Source organism: Lepidochelys kempii, chromosome 5, assembly GCF_965140265.1.
Source record: "Lepidochelys kempii isolate rLepKem1 chromosome 5, rLepKem1.hap2, whole genome shotgun sequence".
Lineage (NCBI taxonomy): Eukaryota > Metazoa > Chordata > Testudines > Cheloniidae > Lepidochelys > Lepidochelys kempii.
The window spans coordinates 54990611-55013450 of record NC_133260.1 but is presented as its reverse complement, the minus strand read 5'-3'; the positions used below and the strand labels follow the sequence as shown (position 1 = coordinate 55013450).

Below are 22840 nucleotides of genomic sequence, written 5' to 3'. Positions count from 1 at the left end.
GAATGGGGGGGGGGATTTGATAGCTGCTTTCAACTACCTGAAAGGGGGTTCCAAAGAGGATGGCTCTAGACTGTTCTCAGTGGTAGCAGATGACAGAACAAGGAGTAATGGTCTCAAGTTGCAGTGGGGAAGGTTTAGGTTGGATATTAGGAAAAACTTTTTCATGACGAGGGTGGTAAAACACTGGAATGCGTTACCTAGGGAGATGGTGGAATCACCTTCCCTAGAAGTTTTTAAGGTCAGGCTTGACAAAGCCCTGGCTGGGATGATTTAGTCGGGGATCGGTCCTGCTTTGAGCAGGGGGTTGGACTAGATGACCTCCTGAGGTCCCTTCCAACCCTGATATTCTATGATTCTATGATCTGAAAAAATGGGTAAACAGTGAGGTGGCAGATGATTTGTAGATGATGCAAAACTACTCAAGACAGTTAAGTCTCAGGCAGAGTGCGAAGAGCTACACAAGTATCTCTCAAAACTGGGTGACTGGGCAACAAAATGGCAGATGAAATTCAATGTTGATCAATGCAAAGTAACGCACATTGGAAAACATAATCCCAACTATACATATAAAATGATGGGATCTAAATTAGCTGTTGCCACTCAAGAAAGAGATCTCGGAGTCATGGTGGATAGTTTTCTGAAAACTTCCACTCAATGTGAAGTGGCAGCCAAAAAAGCGAACAGAATGTAGGGAATCATTGAGAAAGGGATAGATAAGAAGACAGAAAATATCATATTGCCTCTATATAAATCCATGGTTTGCCCACATCTTGAATACTGCATTCAGATGTGGTCGCCCCATCTCAAAAAAGATATATTGGAATTGGAAAAGGTTCAGAAAAGGGCAACAGAAATGATTAGGGGTATGGAACAGCTTCCACATGAGAAGAGATTAATAAGACTGGGACTTTTCAGCTTGAAAAAGACACATCTAAGGAAGGATATTATAGAGGTCTATAAAATCATGACTGGTGTAGAGAAAGTAAATAAGGAAGTGTTATTTACTCCTTCTCGTAACAGAAGAACTAGGGGCCACAAAATGAAATTAATCGGCAGCAGGTTTAAAACTAACAAAAGGAAGTATTTTTTCACACAATGCACAGCCACTCTGTTGAATTCCTTGGCAGAGGATGTTGTGAAGGCCAAGACTATAACAGGGTTCAAAAAAGAATTAGATAAATTCATGGAGGATAGGTCCATCAATGCCTATTAGCCAGGATGGGTGGGGATGGTGTTAGCCTCTGTTTGCGAGAAGCTGGATGACAGGGGATATGTCATTTGATCACCTGTTCTGTTTAATTCCCTCTGGGGCACCTGGCATTGGCCACTGTCAGAAGACAGGATACTGGGTAGATGGACCTTTGGTCTGACCCAGTATGACCACTCTTTTGTTCATTTTCCTTAGATGCCTTTGAGGAGTGGTGGGTACTGTCCAGGGTTCTCTCCTCAGTGTCCCCCTCTAGCTCCCTCATTTTTATCTTTGACCTCATTCTCATTCCCTCAAGTACTCAATTGCAGCCACTGGTTCCTCTCCCTTAGTTGAGGAGGCAGGCCTTTCGGTCCCCATCCTGTGGATAGTACTCCTCTCCGTATTTCCTATTGACTAGCTTAGGCAGTTCCCTGCTCTGTGTGTTGGCTTCTGCGAATCCCATTCTTAGGTGCCTAACTCTGCCCTACAACACACAGGGAACCTGGGTGCCTATCTTGGGACTGTGAATTACGGTAGGAACCAGGGCTCCTAAACTGAGCCTCACAGTGCCTAACTTTTGAGTCCCCTTTGTGAATCTAGACCCATTTCAGTCAGACAGACTCCCTGAAGAAGTGAGATCTGGAACATATGTGTTCAGACATGTCACTGAGTTAATTAAGGAGCTAGTTAAGGAGCAATGTTAATAGCCTCAGAACGTAGTCCTGACCAATCTTTCTCAATTAGAGGATATATGAGGAGATATCATGCAAGAACAGGTAACTTTCACCTAAACTACAAGTCCAGATGGAATCATTGATCAGATTCTGAAATGTTCAAGATAAGTATGTTGTGCTTCTGCTTTCTTATGTTTTCTCTTTGCCAATGAAAATTATGGAAACCCATCAATAATGTTATTTAAAAGCTAATCTGTGCACAATACTCAAGCGTATACTGAAAGGTGGATAGGCGTGATGACCAAAATAGTGCTTTTCAATCTCTAAAGTATATAAAATTATTTGAAATAGTGGTAGCTTCCCCCAACATTTTCAAGTGAGTCTAGGAGGGCACGTTCACCAGACTGAGCTTCTAGCGAACTACTCTGAGATGTGATTCTATTCCTTTGTATGTGTGTTTTTTTCCATCAGTGTACTGCAAGGGTCCTAAAGGTCCTAATAAACACCCTTTTTAATAAGCAGGCTGGCTCACTACCCTCGATCCTTTCAGGATATGATTAACAGCCTCATTGGTAACATAATCTGCTTGCTGAAAAGCATCAAAATCAATACATGGCAAACTGCATTCAATTTAAATCAAGGTTTTGCCATGGATTGTTATAGGGTTTCTTTTTTATGTGGATTTGTTTGTTTTTTTCCTTTTAAAATCCAATATAAATCACACTTCAATTTTCAGAAAGTTTAAATGGCAAACTTTTAGTACTTGCATGTGCAAATATAGAAAAAGTGTTTGCCCTTGAGGACTGAACAATGGGTGAAAGACAGGAATTTCTGAATTCTAAGCCCACCTCTGCCACCTACTTACTGATGTTGCTTGCATAGGAAGCAGGGTGCAATGGGGACCTTCTGCTTAACCAGTTAGTTGATTTCCAGTGCCTGCACGGTGGAGGTCAAATAGGTGACCAGAGCCTTTTGCCGTGGATAGTGCACTGTGAAACAGCTCTTGTTTTGAGTCATTTTTATTTGTGCAAAACACTAACCTGTGTCCACATGGGGCGTAAAATAATTGCAGCCAATCCATTCAGGCTCAGTTGACTTTTATGCCAAGACAATTCTAGGCCACCAATAACAACTAAGATATGGTTGAGGGACATTTATGTTGAGAGTAAGAGCACATTACAGCATAGCTAAAGGGAGATTCACTTTGTGAGTCCCCTTGCTACCCTGTGCCTCCAGCATGAGGGAGTCTTGTTCATGCTTGGCTAGTGTCAGCTCCCTACCACCACCAGCTTGTGTACCCAATCGAGCACTCTCATCTGGGATATGGCAGCCCTTACTTTGTCTTGCAGCTTAACATTAGGTGCACCCTAGTCCTCAAGTCCCTTTGAAGCATTCTACTGATACACCCGACCTCTGAGACTAGCTACTCTCATAACTACCATGTCAGCTGTTCCCAAAGGAACAGAACACAACAGCCTGAAAAATTCAGCAAAGGATCAGCACTTTGGTTAACATCACAGCACTTAGATATATTTATAGTGAAAACAAGAATAAGGTTATCATCAGATATCATCAAATAAGTAATAATACAGGAAAAAATGGTTACATATAAACCAAAATCATAACAACATGCTTTCTAGAGACCAAACTTAACTAACAGGTTAACCTCCTGGTGAAAGAAATTTGTCTGACAAAGACACCTATGCAGCATTTTCAAGCAAGGTTGGCTGAGATCCCATTTTCACAAATGCAAACATGCTGTCCATTTACTTCCTGCAGAATATCAGGATATCTTCTTTACCTCTGAGAAATACCCCGAAAGTACATTTTCTTTACTCTTAGTCAGGATAATCCCTGCCTCCCCTTGGCTTGTTTTTTTTCTCCCCTGTGTACTCCTTCCCTATTGACTTCAGATCTCTTTGTTAACATTTGACATCATGTGAAAATGAAGTGTGTTAGCTTACAATGCTTAATTTACATCCTGACAGAGATGCACATTTCTTACCTCCTGTCTGGAGGAAAACCAGTGCTGGTGACTAGAGCCATGATACAGACTTTAAAACAGATTCAGCATCGAACTACTAACATAGTATTTGTACATACATTTCACAACAATAGTAATGACCAGTGTGACACTAGCTTTCATCTGAATCCTCACATGACATTCTTTGAGAACATACACACCAGACTCATGAGATTTTTGTAACCCCTCTGCACTATTGTGCCAGCTGGTTTTAAGAGGTTCTTGGGACACAAGGTTCTTGGGACACACATACTGACTGGATTACTACAATGTGAGATCCACAACTACAAGGATAGGTCTTGTCAAGCCATGACAGAAAACAGCAGCAGTACCCAAAATTTCTTCATGTGTGCAGCCAGAAACAGAGACCCAGAAAGATACATAACTTCCATTACACATGGCAGTCAGACCCCTCAGTGAAGGGATAACTTTCACCTTTGCCCTTCACTCTCCTCAAGGTTATCAGAATCAGCTTGTGTCTAATCCAGGTTGTGCTTCAAACAGAATCCTCATATATCCCCAGTACTCGCTAGGCACTGTTGAATAGCAGTCCATATGAGTCTAATTAAACAGATACACAGAGCTGACTGAGATCAGGAAACTGAGGGCAGTGTGACCCCCTATCTTCCCTAACAGCATCACTCACATATGGAACAGATGGATGACAGAACAAAACCCAGTTTACAACCGATTACTCTACGATACCAGCTGAGTCCTCTCAGAGAGAAAAGAATCAATCTACTCAAGCATAGTGCCATATAATCCTGCTGGGGTCTGTAAACATAATAGCACAAGTTTGAAACCAGATAAGAAATTCAGATATTGCAGGGAAGAGTGTCGAGTGATTACTGGGTAAAATAGATAAAAGAGATACCAAGGAATATGAGCCAGTGTTGCCTCAATACAACCGCCTCAAAAATTTTCCTTCAAAAGAGACTACATTTTATTTAGGAATAACAACATCAGTTACTACTTACCATTATACAGCTGAGGTATTCAGGGTTTTAACTTCTGTACCCAAAAAAGATGGCAGCCAGTTCAGGTGCTGATTATATATTCTAATTACGGAGAGCTAACTGAGGCCTCAGTCTGTCTTAAAAATGTAGCACTTCTTTTTCATTTCTACTTTAGCCTGGACATTACACTGTGACACAGGTGTTAGCCTGAAGGGCATTCTGGGTACTGGATTACATGTAAGCATACCACATTTCCCAGTCTGCTTCAGAATTCTTGTAATGAGTACTGTCAAAATGATTGATTTTTCAAACAAAAAAGGCTTTTGCCAAGCCATTTACGCAAACAGAATTGCTTCCATTTCCAAGTAACCAGTAACTTGGGGAGTTGGAGGGTAGGGAGGTGTTTCCACAAGGGTTTAGGTATCTAAATCCCAGTTTGGGGCTCCACTGTGATCCACAAAATGCCCACTAAAATGTAAGTGCCTAAACTCACTCATTTTTCAGGGTGAAAGTTCCCTCAGCATCTATGTTCCTGTCTCAGCACACACCCACTACTGCTTCTCTGAGGGGATTTGGAAGCCTATCTCCCACCTAAACCCCAAATTGATTCATGAATGGGGAAAGATAAACATTCTTCTGCCTAAATTGTGCACGCGGCCTGAGCTAGTAGGCATGTTCAGAAACCAGCTACTGGAGTAGTTCCAATTCAAAATCTGGCCAGAGGAGTTGCTGGTGCCTACTTTATTTGTTTTAGCTCATTGGTTAAATATGGGAGACCCAGCTTCAATCCCCCCTCTCTGCCTGAGGGAGAGAAAGAATTCAAACAGGGATCCCCTACCTCTCAGGTTGGTGCTTTAAACACTGAGCGAGAGAAATTCTGATGCATCCCTCAGTCTTTCCTGTTGCAACTGTTCCAATGTGGAAAAATAATGAAAGAATGATAGGAACATGGAGATTGGATCCATTCCCAGGTGGGTGCCCTCACCACTAGACTACAGAGTCATTCTCCTTATTCTCTCTCTCTAGCCCAATAAGTATTCCACTGTGGATAAGTATTTAAACATCAATTGGCCAGAGAGGGAGAGAGAGAGAGAGAGAGAGCATGACTCTATATTCCAGCTGTTAGGGCATCTACCTAGAAGGAAGGAATCCCTGCTCTAGTCACTCTTTTGTTATTTACAAATGGTTGCAACAGCTTCAGCAGGAGATAGAGGTGTACCCCACCACAAAATATCCCATAGCCTGGTGGTTAAGGCACTTCTCTAAGAGGTGGGAGACCCCATTCAAATACTTTCTCCCCCTCAAGCAGAGGGGGGAATTGAACCCTGGCTTCCTGTGTCCCAAGTGTGTGTTCTAACCACTAAACTAAAAATTATAAGGTGGGCAGTGGCTCCATCTCCTCCTCCATCCATTCTGTGTTGGCAAAGCCATGCCTGATTCATTCCTGCAAGAAACAGCTAAGCTGCCTGACTCCAGGAGAGGGGTTTCTGTTTGTGGATTGCTAATTATGCATAGGTGCCTCCCTACATCCCAGACTTAGGTGCCTATCTCTGAGAGAGGGCCAGGGCCTATGACATGCCTCTCATGGGCATCTCCCATTTGCTAATTTAGGCAGCTTTCTGTGTAGCATGGTGGCTTTTTGTCAATCACATTTTAATTTCCCTGTCTCTCACCATCATTATATCCAAAGCCTATGTACCTAACTCAGCTTTGTGGATCACATTGTAAAGTGTCTGTCTCGCCCCGTTTTTTGTATAGGAAGCCTAGGGGCCTAATTCAGCTTTGTGGATCTCAGTGTTGTTCCTGTAATTTTCTAGACACCTGCAAGTTAGGTGTTACATTGCCTAACTCCCTTTGTGGATCTGGGTCTTACAGCTTAGTACAGACATTTCAACCCACATTTTTCAAAGGTACAGTAAAAAAGGCCTACATAATACCTGCTTGCCAAGCACATTGCAAAAGACAATCTCAAGGCACACATCTCAAGACACACATTTTGGAACTAATACTGACAATGAAACAAGACTGCTACTGAATGTCAACCAACCGGGAGGAGGGAAGTCTAGTCTAATGGTTGGAGTAAGTATCAGGCCTAGCGGTCAGAGCAGGCATCAAGAACTAAAAGCCGGAGTCAGTAGTCAGAAGCCAAGATCACGGGTCAAGCCAGACCTCAGGAACTGGAGCAAGCAGGGGAGTGGGTCAAGGCAGAGATAGAATAGATGCTAGGCTTGGTGCAAGGCAGGAGCAGGAGGAAAAAGGTAACATAGGAGCAGTCATAGTGATGCTAGTGAACAGGCACAGCAGAGAGGGGAGTTTTGCAAAGGAGTTCTCCGGGTGAACGAGGAGCAACTATGTGCCCCTTGGCATAAGTTTATTGTGTGCTTGCTGTGTGCCTGCTTGACTGAAGTTTATAGTGTGGTCTGTTTGGTGGAGCTGTGTGCTGAGCCTGGGGGCTTGCTAGGAAAGGTTGAGAGCTTACTAAGGAGACTCTAGCCTGCCATACTTTGATCCCTAATCCATTTAGGATCCCTTAACAAGGAAGCAGGGCTACTCAGGGAGAACAGAGGCTTAAAAAGCAAGCTCATAAGCAACAAAGGCTCTCGTGCACAGGAACAGCAAACAGGAGAGTTTTGCAAGGGAGTGTGAAAGCCAGATACACCTTATATTCTTGAAACTTGGGCCAATAAACCAAACTCCCTGCCTGCACCCTAAAACCCCCAAATAAACAAAAACCATGCAAGAGTAAAAAGAATGCAGACAGAAGTCAAGCTGCAGTGTGGGGGCTATCATCTTTATTGCACTGAATGCAGCATGTATGATCACCTGCCTTATGAGTAGATGGCATATGTGTGTATTCAGTGCAAACAACTCCTGGCCCTCAGAGACCAAGTATGGGATCTTGACACCAGATTGGCTGAACTGGAGGAACTAATGGAGAAAGGGATATATATATAGATGAGACTTTCTGGGACACAGCCAGTCTGACAGCATCTGTCTTGTTAAGGAGGCTGAAATTCTATGGGAAGGAGAACATCAAACTGGAATGGAGAGAAATGATCTCAGAGTTGGAACTCTCCTTCCAGATGATGTCATGGTATTCTCTCACACTGAGGATACCACTCAGGGGAAGGGGACCCCAGTTATTAGGAAGAGATAGCTGATAGTAATGTGTGATTCAATTATTAGAAATATAGATAGTTGGGTTTGTGATGACAGAGAGAATGGCATGGTGAACTGTCTGCCAGGTATGAAGATTGCATATCTCTCAAGACATCTAGACAGAATTATGTTCAGTGCTGGGAAAGATCTGGTAGTTGTGGTACATGCAGGTACCAGTGATATACAGAAAGGTAGGAGAAAATTCCTAGAGGCCAAAGTTAGCCTGTTAAGTAAGAGATTAATATTCATGTCTTCCATGGTAGCATTTTCTGAAATTCTTCCAGTTCCACACACAGGGCCAGTTAAGCAGGCAGAACTCTAGGGACTCAAATGTGTGGATGAAATATTGGTGCAAGGAGAAGAGTTTTAGGCTTATTAGGAACTAAGGAACCTTTTGGAAAAGGAGGAACCTCTACATGAAGGATGGACTCCACCTAATGGAACCAGATTGCTGGCATCTAAAATTAAAAAGATTATAGAGGAGTTTTTAAACTAAGGTCTGGGGGAAAGCTGACAGGTGCGGAGGAGCACACAGTTGGGATGGACACATCCTTTAGGGTGCTATCTATTAACAGAAATTCTCTGTATCCTAGAAGAGGTAGACGTTGATAAAGTACAGGTAGGAGCTGAAGAGAAACAGTCAAATGATAAAGAGTCCCATTCAATTATATCACATGAAGGCAAACAACTAAATATTCTCAGATTTGATAAGTGCTTGTACACAAGTGCAAGAAGTCTAAATGCTAAGATGGGTGAACTTGAGGGCCTGGTATTAAATGAGATATTGATATAATATGCATCACAGAAACTTGGTGGAAAAATAATAATCAATCGGACACAGTAATACCAGGATAGAAAATATATAAAGTAGGTCTTGCTGGTGGGGGAGTGGCACCATATGTGAAAGAAAGCATAGAGTCAAATATAGTAAAAATCTTAAAAGAATCAGACTGTACCATAGAAGCTCTATGGGTAGAAATTCCATAGAATAATAATAGTATAGCAGAAGGAATGTACTACTGACCACCTGACCAGAATGTTGATGGTGCTTGTGAAATACACAGGGAGATTAGAGAGGCTACAAAAAAATAGAAAACTCAGTACTAATGGGGGATTTCAACTATCCCCACATTGACTGGGTACATGTCACCTCAAGAGTGGATGCAGAGATAAAATTTCTAGACACCATTAATGAGTGCTTCTTGAAGCACCTAATCCTGGAACCCCCCCAGAGAAGAGGCAATTCTTGATTAATCCTAAATGGCACACAGTTCTTGTCCAAGAGGTGATTATAGCTCAGTGGTGGGCAACCTGCGGCCTGTGGGCCCCACATAACCCATCAGGGTAATCCACTGGCGGGCTGCGAGACAGTTTGTTTACATTGACCACCCACAGGCATGGCCGCTCGCAGCTCCCAGTGGCCAAGGTTCACTGTTTCCAGCCAACTGGAGCTGCAGGAAGCGGAGGCCAGCATGTCCCTACAGCCTGCGCCACTGGGCTGCGGGTTGCCCACCATTGTTATAGCTGAACCGCTTGGTAATAGCAATCAAAATGTAATTAAATTTAACATCCTTCTGGGGAGGAGAGGAATACCAAAGAAACCCACCACAGTAGTGTAACTTCAAAATGGGGAACTATACAGAAATGAGGAAACTAGTTGAGTGAAAATTAAAAGGAACAGTCACAAGAGTGAAATGCCTGAAAGTTTCCTGAAACTTTTAAAAAACACCATAATAGAGGCTCAAATTAAATGTATACCCCAAATAAAAAAAGTATAGATGCAACCCCATGGTCTGGATGTCCCTAAAACTCTGACTGCAAAATGCTGGTTCTGGATGACTAGGGATGGACTACTTGATAATTTCCCTGATCTGTTCATTCCCTGTGAAGCATCTGGCATTTGCCACTGTCAGAAGACTGGGCTAGATTGAATATAGGTCAGACCTAGTCTGGCCATTTTTATGGGCATGAGCTTTGAGGAGCCAGTAAGCTGCTGCTGCTGCTGTTTCGGGTGGTGATTTAAAAGTTGGCCTGCTGGCCCCTTCATCCAATCATCTGGCATACACAATCAGGCAGTCTACTGTACTGATGAAGCTACCTAGAGACTAGTTGTGCTGCAGACCCTGATTCCTAAGACTGGAAAACAAAACTATCCTATGTAGCATCATGCATAATTATAAACTCACAAGCAAAAAACAAATTCATTTATACATAATTTAAATTCTACTTTGTGTGTAGTACAGTTCTCTAAATTATATGTTGAGACCAAAATCTTTCATTAAATCATGTCAGTTTTTTCTAAATTGTTCATATCAAAAAAAGAGTAAGTTCTGTTCCTGGCTCTGACACAGATTTCCTGTGTGACCTTGGTAGGTTACTTCTTCTTCTTCTAATCTTCCGATTCCCAGTTTTGGGTCTTAACCACAAGCCATCTTATTAGATGCAAATGGCCCATTCAACTGGCTAAATCTTAACCCCATGCAACACTCTTCTCACCTCCAGAGGGCCTCCACATGTTCAGGTGAGTGTTGCAGGATTTTCAGTTTAGCGCCCCCTTAGCCATTCTAGTTCCAAAGCGATCTGTCATTTTCCATGGCCTAGCCCTTCAGACAGGTCACCACTTAGTCCATTCCCCTTCCAGGATAAACAAAAAAAAGTCCCAAAATAGGAAGCTCAAAATCTAATGCCCTTCAAGCCCATTTCCCAACATCTACCTGGAACTTCTTGGCCTCTTTTACACTTTTAAAGCCCATCCATTCCCTCTTGGTCTGGGAACCCAGGCCTGCCCTCTCCTCTAGGTTACAGCGAGGTACTCTGTTTTAGGCAGATAAGGCTGTTTCTTTGATCCCTCCAGCACTTCCTTGAGCTGCTCCTTCACCCCATTTGTTGATATCTTCATCAAGTTTCTGGACTCTGCTATTCTGACCTGGATCTTGGTGAAGGTGCTTTCTCAAAGACGTCTCACAGCTCTTCTCTGCAGCAGCAGAGCCGTCACTCTGTCTCTGGCTTTTGAGCAGTCAATATCTCCCTTCTCCAAAAGGAGCTCCCTCTCAGCCCTCTTCGTGGAGCTGGGGTTTGTATGTCAGGCCTCTTGCTTTGGAAAAGTCAGCTGCAAGGCCGCTTCATTACATCTGCACTGTGAGAACAGAAAGGCTCTTGAAAGGGAGAAACATCTCTGTGGCAAGCTTCCCTTCCCCACATCAGCTGGTGGAATCTCTTCTTCACGAACAGGGCATGCTGAAAGGGGATGGTGATCCATACAACATATGACATGCTTCACTTGGAAAGAGTGAGTTTCCATCCAGGATGGCTGGCATGAGTTAATGTTGCACCTCCAAGACCTCTCAGGGGAAAGAAACAATAGGATACATTCATGTCAGGAGCTCGTGAGGGAACCATATTGCCAATGGGGAAGGTGATCAGCATGAACCAGATGGGACCTCCTTCTGGATGACCCAACAGCTGTAAAATTGTGGTCCATTTTCCCCACAGATTCTCTTTTTTCATATTGTTTCTTCACCTTACCCTCTGCCCCTCTGACATGTGCAGTCCCTCTAGAATGGGCAAAAATAATAGTGTAGATCATGAGGCAGAGCTTGTGAGTAGAGTACAGAAACTCCTGAAGGGTGTGGGTACATACCCGAGTACATACCTGACACAGCTCTCTCTTTCCCAAACTGTGCCTCCCTGCTACACTGCTATTTTTAGCTGTGTAGTGTCCCACTGCCACCCCACTGAAATAAAAGACATCAGATAAAGGCTCTGCCAACTCCCCACTACTGGAGCCTTTCCCCACCACAGGGAAAGGCTCTGGCAGCAGGGAAAGAAACCAGCAGGGTGAAGGCAGTGGGGAAAAGGTTGAGCAGCGGGGAGCTACTGGTGACTTTCCTCACTGCCTCCCCTCTGCCAGAGATTTTTATTGATGCATGTTGCCACACAGTGCAGTGCGGATGCAAAATGTGATTTTCACTGTGGCATGTAGCTACGTGTGCACTACATGATGACATCAGTGGTATGTAGTATAGACATAGCCTTTGAGGCTGCAAATCCATCCCCAGTGGAAGCATGCACCAGGAACTACAAGTGACAAAAAAATGAAAACCAACCAAAGAAAATTACCCTCTTGGGCATTGTGTCATGGGAGAAGAGCATTTAGGTCAACAAGACCCTGTTCCAAAAACACCCTTAACTTCAATCATATGAGTTGAAATCCAAGAATTACCTGTGCTCAAGATTTTACAAGTGCTTAGGTGCTTTGCGAAACCAGGACCTAAAAAGAAAAAAAATCCTATGTTAATATATCAATGTAATTGAGACAAACAAAACTTGGGAGTGTTGAAGTATTAAATAGGTCAAGCAGTGAGAAACCAGTTAATGAGAAACAAGTTCGGAGACTGCTGGAGAACTGTAAGTTTCCAACTTATTTTTGCATAAATGTCCCCTTTTGTAAACAGACAAAGGTCCTAAAATTTAAAGAGGGTTTGTAGAAATGTGAATTCATGCTTGGGAGTGCACCTGTATGTGCATAACACCAGACATGGATGCAACTCAGGGATTTGTAGCTCTGCAAACCTGACTTGCACAAACATCAGCTGTCTTGTACAAGGAACTCTGGGCCATGTAAAAGTGCATGCATACTTCTAAAAATGTTCACTTAATGTCTACTTCACACAATCTACTGTTGAATTTCATAACTTCAGCAATGTACTTGGCCTGATTGTACCTGGAGAATGAACCAAGTAAGATTCATGAATTTTGGTAAATCAATATAGATTAACTTGTGTTTATTCTATTCTGAAAAAAGAGACCTGAATTGTCCACTACTAGCACCCTAAAAAAATTTATTAGACACTAGAGAAGAAAACAAGTTGCTATATTTCATAGAATTGATTTCAAGTATAACAACTGTGATACCACATTCTCCCCAAAGAAGCTATACGACTATCAGGGAGGAAAACCCAACAAACTAATTCTCTGGCAGCGATATGCATGCCCAGTTCCTATAACATATTTAAGATCAAATTTAGGGCTGAGGTGCACACACGTGGCTCCCACTGTATTCAGAAAGGAGTCCTATGGTGAGTCCTATCCAGCAAAATTTGCCAGTTAGAATAGTAATTCTATAGTCCTACTCTGATGCTGAAACCACATATTCTAATCTACAGAGCATTTTCATAAAAGATAATGCATATCTCCAAGGATTTTCATAATTACATTAAACCCATTTAAACCTCTGATTACTGTAATGAAAATGTGTATTGTTTTACAGATCAGACAGAGCAGCTTCCAAAGCCCATGTAATGGCTTAATTCAATTGACAGTATCATTAATGCACACTTTAAAACAATTTAGAAAAGTTCCGAATAGAGGCAGATCCCACTATGATTTTAGTCATGCTGGTACCTTAGTTTTGCTTCATACTTGCTCAAAGCCAAAAAGTATAATTTTATGACTTTCCTCCCTTCCCCCATCCTTTCCCCCCCCTGTGACATATTGATAATGCTTGGGTCATTTTTAACAGTTAGTGACAAACTCCCAGATAAAATGATTGATATGATAGTGCACATTTATCTTTACATCGCTTTAAGAGGAGAAAGTTAGCTTGCGAGTTTGCTTATACTCATGTGCATATTCTGCGTGACTACTTGAGGAGCTCTATTAATCTTTATCCTCCATTTATATCTTTTACAGCCCTGGAAACATATAAAGACCCTGAGACTGTTCCTGTCAGCTGTGAATCCTCAGTGAAGAGAACTTTATACCTCTACTTTTAGGTAGCTTGGATTTATTCCTCTGGAAAAGGCAATAACCCTGTAGTTAGTGAAGATTTCACCTTCATAAATTCTTCACAACATCATTTATGGCTGTAAAGCCTCATAAAGAATAGAGGGAAAACATTCAAATTTATGTTCTGATTCAGCACAAAAGTTTTGGGGAGCAAATTCAAATCCAACATGCATTACAAGAGTGGTGAGAACGTAGGGAAAGGAGTAATCCATCTGGAAAGCAGAATTTAAAAATATATTTGCATATACATACACACGCATATGCGCACAATCCATACTAGTGACCCTGTAAGGAGAAAGTTTAAATGAAGTCAATGGAGAACCCTCCCTCTCCCCCAATGAGGAAAAGTAAACATGTAAGGCTGAAGCTCTCTACAGGAAACATTTTAATGGGATTTAATTTTAATGGGAACTGGGCATATAAATTCTCCAGACACCTTTCAAAATTCTCATCTTAAATGTTTTTATTCTGGCTGGCTCTTTTTTTGTTAGTGACTGGTTTTGGATATAAGTGAAATAAATTGCCAACAAAATAATAATCATATCTAGTTCAACCCCCTGCTCAAAGCAGGACCAATCCCCAACTAAATAATAGTAATAACAACATATCATACCCAGATGTGTCCCGAGGCACTTTAATAACTGAATGGAGATTACTTACTCACCAGTGCTAAACAAATACCCATTGGCTGAAATGTTGCATCACCAATATTATGTGTCAGAGAAGTACCTTCTGAAAAGTGCTCTTTTTTTAAAGAGTAGACAAAGTTTTATCTTTTCCTGTCCCATTTTTTTTTTTAAGTACCTGAAGATCATGCACATACAGAAGGGTAAAGTACTCAGAAAGAGGCTGTATTAACCAATGCTACATCCAATAACACATTGGAACTTGGGGTCACTGGCTGTGTGTTGCTGTTCCTGATAGGCCAGAGAGGAAATATGAAACTATCTATTCCCTTAACCATGTTGATGTGAGGTGGGATTTTCAGAAGCGTTTGGTGTTGGTCTAACCCTGCTGCCATTAAATATAATCATAGGATCATAGAAGTGTAGGACTGGAAGGGACCTCAGTAGGTGATCTAGTCCAGTCCTCCTGCATTCAAGGTAGGACTAAGTAGACCATCCCTGATAGGTGTTTGTCTAACCTGTTCTTAAAAATCTCCAATGATGGAAATTCCACAACCTCCCTTAGTAATTTGTTCCAGTGCTTAACTACCCTGACAAGTAGAAAGTTTTTTCTAATGTCCAACCTAAACCATCCTTGCTGCAATTTAAGCCCATTCTTTCTAGTCTTATCCTCAGGGGTTAAGGATAACAATTTTTCACCCTCCTCCTCGTAACAAACTTTTACGTACTTGAAAACTGTTACGATGTCCCCCCTCAGTCTTCTCTTCTCCAGCCTAAACAAACCCATTTTTTTCAATCTTTCCTCACAGGTCTGTTTCCTAGACCTTTAATCATTTTTGTTGTTTTTCTCTGGACTTTCTCCAGTTTGTCCACATCTTTCCTGAAATGTGAAGCCCAGAGCTGGACACAATATTCCAGCTGAGGCCTTATCAGCATGGAGTAGAGTGGAAGAATTACTTCTAAGGTCTTGCTTACAACACTCCTGCTAATACATCTCGTAACGTTTGCTTGTTGTTGTTTGCTTCTTTTTTTTTCCAAAAGTGTTACATATTTAGCTTGTGATCCACTCTAACCCCCCAGATCACATTCTCCTTCCAAGGCAGTCATTTCCCATTTTGTATGTGTGAAATTCATTGTTCCTTCCTAAGTGGAGTACTTTGTATTTGTTCTTATTGAATTTCATCCTAGTTACTTCAGAGCATTTCTCCAGTTTATCCAGATCATTTTGAATTTTAATTCTGTCCTCCAAAGCATTTTTGCAACCTCTCCCAGCTTGGTAATCATCTGTACACTTAAGAAGTATACTCTCTATGCAATTATCAGCAGTCCCCAAACTTTTTACATCGTGCACTCCCCCCTTACCTTTTTCCATGCCTCCCTATCCTCCCGCCCAGAGCCAGGAGCAGGGCCACAGCTCTGGGAGACAGGTGAGGCAGACAGGGGTAAGGGGGCCAAGGCTGGGGCCACACCTGGGGGTGGGGGCAGGAGCGGAGCCTTGGTTGGGGACCGAGGCCGGCAGCTGGGACACTGGGCATGGGACCAGCAGCCACTGTGGGTAGCAGGGCCCCGGGCATGGGGCTGGCAGCCAGGGACCCAGATGAGGGCCAGTTGCCAGGGCCCCAGGTGCTCCCTCCCCACCACGAGGGCTGGCCCAGGCCACAGCCACGCCCCCCTGCATGTTCCTCTGTGCCTCCCTTGGGGACCTCTGATCTAAATCATTGATGAAAATATTGAACAAAACCAGAACCAGGACTGATCCGTGAGGGACCCCACTAGATATTCCCTTCCAGCTTGACTGTGAACCACTGATAATTACTTCTTGGGAACAGTTTTCAAATCAGTTATGCACCCACCTCATAGTAACTTCACTAGGCTGTCTCTTGCTAATTTGTTTATGGGTATGTCTACACTACGAAATTAGGTCGAATTTATAGAAGTTGTTTTTTTTTAAATCGGTTTTATATATTCGAGTGTGTGTGTCCCCACAGAAAATGCTCTAAGTGCATTAAGTGCATTAACTCGGCGGAGCGCTTCCACAGTACCGAGGCAAGCGTCGACTTCCGGAGCGTTGCATTGTGGGTAGCTATCCCACAGTTCCCGCAGTCTCCGCTGCCCATTGGAATTCTGGGTTGATATCCCAATGCCTGATGGGGCTAAAACATTGTCGCGGGTGGTTCTAGGTACATATCGTCAGGACCCCGTTCCCACCCTCCCTCCCCCCCGTGAAAGCAAGGGCAGACAATCATTTCGCGCCTTTTTTGTCTGCTGCCAGCCAAAGATGTAAAGGATAGATGGAGTGGGTCAGAACAAGAAATAGACCAGATTTGTTTTGTACTCATTTTCCTCCTCCCCTGTCTAGATCACACTGCAGTCAGTCACAGAGAAGGCGCAGTGAGGTTAATCTAGCCATGTATCAATCAGAGGCCAGGCTAACCTCCTTGTTCCAATAACAACGATAACTTTGGTGCACCATTTCTTATTGGAACCCTCCGTGCAGTCCTGCCTGAAATACTCCTTGATGTACAGGCACACCCTTTGTTGATTTTAGCTCCCTGAAGCCAACCCTGTAAGCCGTGTCGTCAGTCGCCCCTCCCTCCGTCAGAGCAACGGCAGACAATCGTTCCGCGCCTTTTTTCTGTGCGGACGCCATACCAAGGCAAGCATGGAGGCCGCTGAGCTCATTTTGGCAATTAGGAGCACATCAACCACCACACGCATTATCCAGCAGTATATGCAGCACCAGAACATGGCAACGCGATACCGGGCGAGGAGGCGACGTCAGCGCGGTCCCGTGAGTGATCAGGACATGGAAACAGATTTCTCTGAAAGCATGGGCCCTGCCAATGCATGCATCATGGTGCTAACGGGGCAGGTTCATGCTGTGGAACGCCGATTCTGGGCTCGGGAAACAAGCACAGACTGGTGGGACTGCATAGTGTTGCAGGTCTGGGACGATTCCCAGTGGCTGCGAAACTTTCGCATGCATAAGGGCACTTTCATGGAACTTTGTGACTTGCTTTCCCCTGCCCTGAAGCGCATGAATACCAGGATGAGAGCAGCCCTCACAGTTGAGAAGCGAGTGGCGATAGCCCTGTGGAAGCTTGCAACGCCAGACAGCTACCGGTCAGTTGGGAATCAATTTGGAGTGGGCAAATCTACTGTGGGGGCTGCTGTGATGCAAGTAGCTCACGCAATCAAAGATCTGCTGATATCAAGGGTAGTGACCCTGGGAAATGTGCAGGTCATAGTGGATGGCTTTGCTGCAATGGGATTCCCTAACTGTGGTGGGTCTATAGACGGAACCCATATCCCTATCTTGGCACCAGAGCACCAAGCCGGCGAGTACATAAACCGCAAGGGGTACTTTTCGATAGTGCTCCAAGCTCTGGTGGATCACAAGGGATGTTTCACCAACACCAACGTGGGATGGCCGGGAAAGGTGCATGACGCTCGCATCTTCAGGAACGCTGGTCTGTTTCAAAAGCTGCAGGAAGGGACTTTCTTCCCAGACCAGAAAATAACTGTTGGGGATGTTGAAATGCCTATATGTATCCTTGGGGACCCAGCCTACCCCTTAATGCCATGGCTCATGAAGCCGTACACAGGCAGCCTGGACAGTGGTCAGGAGCTGTTCAACTACAGGCTGAGCAAGTGCAGAATGGTGGTAGAATGTGCATTTGGACGTTTAAAGGCGCGCTGGCGCAGTTTACTGACTCGCTTAGACCTCAGCAAAAACAATATTCCCACTGTTATTACTGCTTGCTGTGTGCTCCACAATATCTGTGAGAGTAAGGGGGAGACGTTTATGGCGGGGTGGGAGGTTGAGGCAAATCGCCTAGCTGCTGGTTACGCGCAGCCAGACACCAGGGCGGTTAGAAGAGCACAGGAGGGCGCGGTACGCATCAGAGAAGCTTTGAAAACCAGTTTCATGACTGGCCAGGCTAGAGTGTGAAAGTTCTGTTTGTTTCTCCTTGATGAAACCCCCCGCCCCTTGGTTCACTCTACTTCCCTGTAAGCTAACCACCCTCCCCACCTCCCTTTAATCACCGCTTGCAGAGGCAATAAAGTAATTGCTGCTTCACAGTCATGCATTCGTTATTCATTCATCACACAAATAGGGAGATGACTACCAAGGTATCCCAGGAGGGGTGGTGGAGGAGGGAAGGAAAATGCCACACAGCACTTTAAGCACAGCACTTCAAAAGTTTACAACTTTAAAATTTATTGAATGACAGCCTTCTTTTTTTTGGGCAATCCTCTGTTGTGGAGTGGCTGGTTGGCCGGAGGCCCCCCCACCGCGTTCTTGGGCGTCTGGGTGTGGAGGCTATGGAACTTGGGGAGGAGGGCGGTTGGTTACAGAGGGGCAGCAGTGGCAGTCTGTGCTCCAGCTGCCTTTGCTGCAGCTCAACCATACACTGGAGCATTCTGGTTTGGTCCTGCAGCAGCCTCAGCATTGAATCCTGCCTCCTCTCATCACGCTGCCGCCACATTTGAGCTTCAGCCCTGTCTTCAGCCCGCCACTTACTCTCTTCAGCCCTCCACCTCTCCTCCCGGTCATTTTGTGCTTTCCTGCACTCTGACATTATTTGCCTCCACGCATTCGTCTGTGCTCTGTCAGTGTGGGAGGACAGCATGAGCTCGGAGAACATTTCATCGCGAGTGCGTTTTTTTTTCTTTCTAAGCTTCACTAGCCTCTGGGAAGGAGAAGATCCTGTGATCATTGAAACACATGCAGCTGGTGGAGAAAAAAAAAAGGACAGCGGTATTTAAAAAGACACATTTTATAAAACAGTCGCTACACTCTTTCAGGGTAAACCTTGCTGTTAACATTACATACATAGCACATGTGCTTTCGTTACAAGGTCGCATTTTGCCTCCTCCCACCGCGTCGCTACCCCCTCAAACTTCCCCCCTCCCTGTGGCTAACAGCGGGGAACATTTCTGTTCAGCCACAGGCAAACAGCCCAGCAGGAATGGGCTATACTGAGTGTCCCTGAAGAAAAGTACCCTATTTCAACCAGGTGACCATGAATTATATCTCACTCTCCTGAGGATAACACAGAGAGAGAAAGAACGGATTTTGGTTGAATGCCAGCAAACATACACTGCAATGCTTTGTTCTACAGTGATTCCCGAGTATGTGTTACTGGCCTGGAGTGATAAAGTGTCCTACCATGAAGGACGAAATAAGGCTGCCCTCCCCAGAAACCTTTTGCAAAGGCTTTAGGACTACATCTAGGAGAACCGCAAATGCCAGGGCAAAGTAATCCTTTCACATGCTTGCTTTTAAACCATGTATAGCATTTTAAAAGGTACACTCACCAGAGGTCCCTTCTCCGCCTGCTGGGTCCAGGAGGCAGCCTTGGGTGGGTTCGGGGGGTACTGGCTCCAGGTCTAGGGTGAGAAACAGTTCCTGGCTGTCGGGAAAACCGGTTTCTCCGCTTGCTTGCTGTGAGCTATCTACAACCTCCTCCTCCTCCTCATCTTCTTCGTCCCCAAAACCTGCTTCCGTATTGCCTCCATCTCCATTGAAGAAGTCAAACAACACGGCTGGGGTAGTGGTGGCTGAACCCCGTAAAATGGCATGCAGCTCATCATAGAAGCGGCATGTTTGGGGCTCTGACCCAGAGCGGCTGTTCGCCTCTCTGGTTTTCTGGTAGGCTTGCCTCAGCTCCTTCAGTTTCACGCGGCACTGCTTCGGGTCCCTGTTATGGCCTCTGTCCTTCATGCCCTGGGAGATTTTCACAAAGGTTTTGGCATTTCGAAAACTGGAACGGAGTTCTGATAGCACGGATTCCTCTCCCCAAACAGCGATCAGATCCCGTACCTCCCGTTCGGTCCATGCTGGAGCTCTTTTGCGATTCTGGGACTCCATCATGGTCATCTGTTCTGATGAGCTCTGCATGGTCACCTGCAGCTTGCCACGCTGGCCAAACAGGAAATGAGATTCAAATATTCGCGGTTCTTTTCCTGTCTACCTGGCCAGTGCATCTGAGTTGAGAGTGCTGTCCAGAGCGGTCAGAATGGAGCACTCTGGGATAGCTCCCGGAGGCCAATACCATCGAATTGTGTCCACAGTACCCCAAATTTGAGCTGGGAACGTCGATTTAAGCGCTAATCCACTTGTCAGGGGTGGAGTAAGGAAATCGATTTTAAGAGCCCTTTAAGTCAAAATAAAGGGCTTCACTGTGTGGACGGGTGCAGGTTTAAATCGATTTAACGTTGCTAAATTCGACCTAAAGTCCTAGTGTAGACCAGGGCTATGAGAAGGTCATGCAAAACAGTATTACTAAAGTCAAGATACACCACATTGACCACTTCCCCCCATCCACAAGACTTGTTAGCCTATCTCAGCCCTGGTGTACGCTGGGGGGTGGATTAATCTAAGTTACCCAACTTCAGCTATGTGAATAATGTAGCTGAAGTCGACGTACTTAGATTGACTTACCGTGGTGTCTTCACCAATGTGAGCCAACTGCTGCCGCTCCCCCTCTTGCGGCACTGGAGTACAGGAGTTGACGGGAGAGTGCTCTGGGGTCGATTTATCGCTTCTAGACTGGACGCGATAAATCGATCCCCACTGGATTGATCGCTGCCTGCCGGTCCGGTGGGTAGTAAAGACATACCCAAAGAAAGCTATTAGGTTGGTTTGTCATGATTTGTTCTTGACAAATCCATGCTGATTGTTACTTATCACCTTATTATCTTGTAGGTGCTTGCAAATTGATTGCTTAATTATTTGCTCCATTATCTTTCTGTATACTGGAATTAAGAAGACTGGTCTGTAATTCCCCAGGTTGTCCTTATTCTCCTTTTCATACATTGGTACTATATTTGCCCTCTTCCAGACCTCTGTAATATCTCATGTCTTCCACAAGTTTACAAAGATGATGGCTAATGGCTCATATCAGTCAGCTCCTTCTAATGGTAAAATTTCAATTAATGTAAATGGGAGCAAAGAGTTCTTTGGAAAATACCATTCATACTTGGTCTTTTTTTTTCCTGAATCAGGCTTTTAAGGGAACAGATTGCAAATGCTTTCCATTCTAAATCTATATACCTATTTGTAGGCAAAAATCACTTTACGAGAACACTGAGTGATTCATTTATCTAGGACGTGACTACAGTTACACTTTTTTTAAAAGTTAATTAGTTTCTGCATCATTAGTAGATGAGAAAGAATCACTTTTGTTTGTTGAAAGAGATTTATATAGGTGTGAATTTCACTGACAGGCAACAACTGATTTACAGGGTTACTAGAAGTCATCAGTAATAGGTAAATGTAAAATTATAGGAAAGCATCCAAATTATTCAAATAATAAAGTAATTTATGTACAGGAGTGTTGTAACTAGATACATTAACTAACAAATCAATTAACATTTGTGGAGGATGGTATAGTTTAGGAGCTTGATAATTAGTACGGAGCTTTATATTTATAGCTCATTGGTTTGAGTACATTCCTGGACAACAACAGTTAAGAGCTGTTATAATCTAACAGCATTCCAGTGATTGATCTGAAATGAGCTGGTGATTTTGGTGAATCACCTCAAACATGACTACTATAATGAAGATTCATGGAACCCTTTATGAAAACATCAGCAGAAACCAAAAACTCAGACATGACAAACCATTCATGGTCATTCCAAGGAAGGGATGAGGTCTATTGGCAGAGTGCCTATTGGGAAGGTGAGATATGTATGCTGTATAAATAACATCATTCCAAATTGAGAACTTCAACTTCAAACCCACACTGATGTTTTGAAACTAATAGAGCACTAAACCAACTTTGCCTTTGCACAAGTCTGGTCAGTATATGCATTTAAGAATGTAGCACAATTTAAACTACAGATGAAATGGAAGTTGTCATGAAAACATGACAGCATTAATGACTCATACAGGGGCCAGAGTTCTACCATCTTGTGGTTACTTCTTTTAGAAAATTAGAGACAGTAATTAAAAGGAATGCTTATGTTTCTAGGTTTGTTGATTACACTAAACCTGTGATACAGAGTAGAAAATTAATAATGAGTAACATTGCCCGGTTCACACCAATGGATGGAAGGGACAAAACCTAGGCAAATCTCTGCTGGAGCTACTGAAAAGGTAAGTCCTGCCATTGTTCCACACTTCCACTGATGCCATGGAAGTAACTTCATAGGAGTTCTATGGAGTTTGGGTTCTATGTATGAGAAAGCTCTCTCTCACTCTCGCTCTCTCTCTCCACTGCATCATTTTCCCAAAAACCTTCAGTAATTTAACATTAACATTCACCTCTCCCCTCCCCATTGCCCTCTATCCCCAAAGAAGGACTTCAGGGGAAGTGCCTATTGGACAAGTCCCAAGTCACATTGCCATAGAGGTGCAAGGGACCATGAAATTCAGAAGCTAGTGGCTAAGATTGCCAATCCTCAAAGATACTCCTGGA

The 22840-nt window shown here is 43.8% G+C and overlaps 1 protein-coding gene across 1 annotated transcript; it reads right to left on the bottom strand.

The window, feature by feature from the left end:
* Nucleotides 1-18611: 18611 nt before the first annotated feature.
* Nucleotides 18612-20319, bottom strand: LOC140911938 (uncharacterized). Its single transcript, XM_073346098.1, has 2 exons — nt 19737-20319; nt 18612-19149 (listed from the first exon to the last, which is right to left on the bottom strand). The coding sequence occupies exons 1-2, from the start codon at nt 20317-20319 to the stop codon at nt 18629-18631; spliced, it is 1104 nt and encodes a 367-aa protein (XP_073202199.1). The 3' UTR covers nt 18612-18628.
* Nucleotides 20320-22840: the final 2521 nt, after the last annotated feature.

Coding starts and splice junctions, on each gene's coding strand:
- LOC140911938 (XM_073346098.1), bottom strand. CDS start 20,319: ATGCAGAGCTCATCAGAACAGATGACCATGATGGAGTCCCAGAATCGC. Junction 19,150..19,736: donor AGGCGGAGAAGGGACCTCTG/GTGAGTGTACCT, acceptor TTTCTCCACCAG/CTGCATGTGTTTCAATGATC.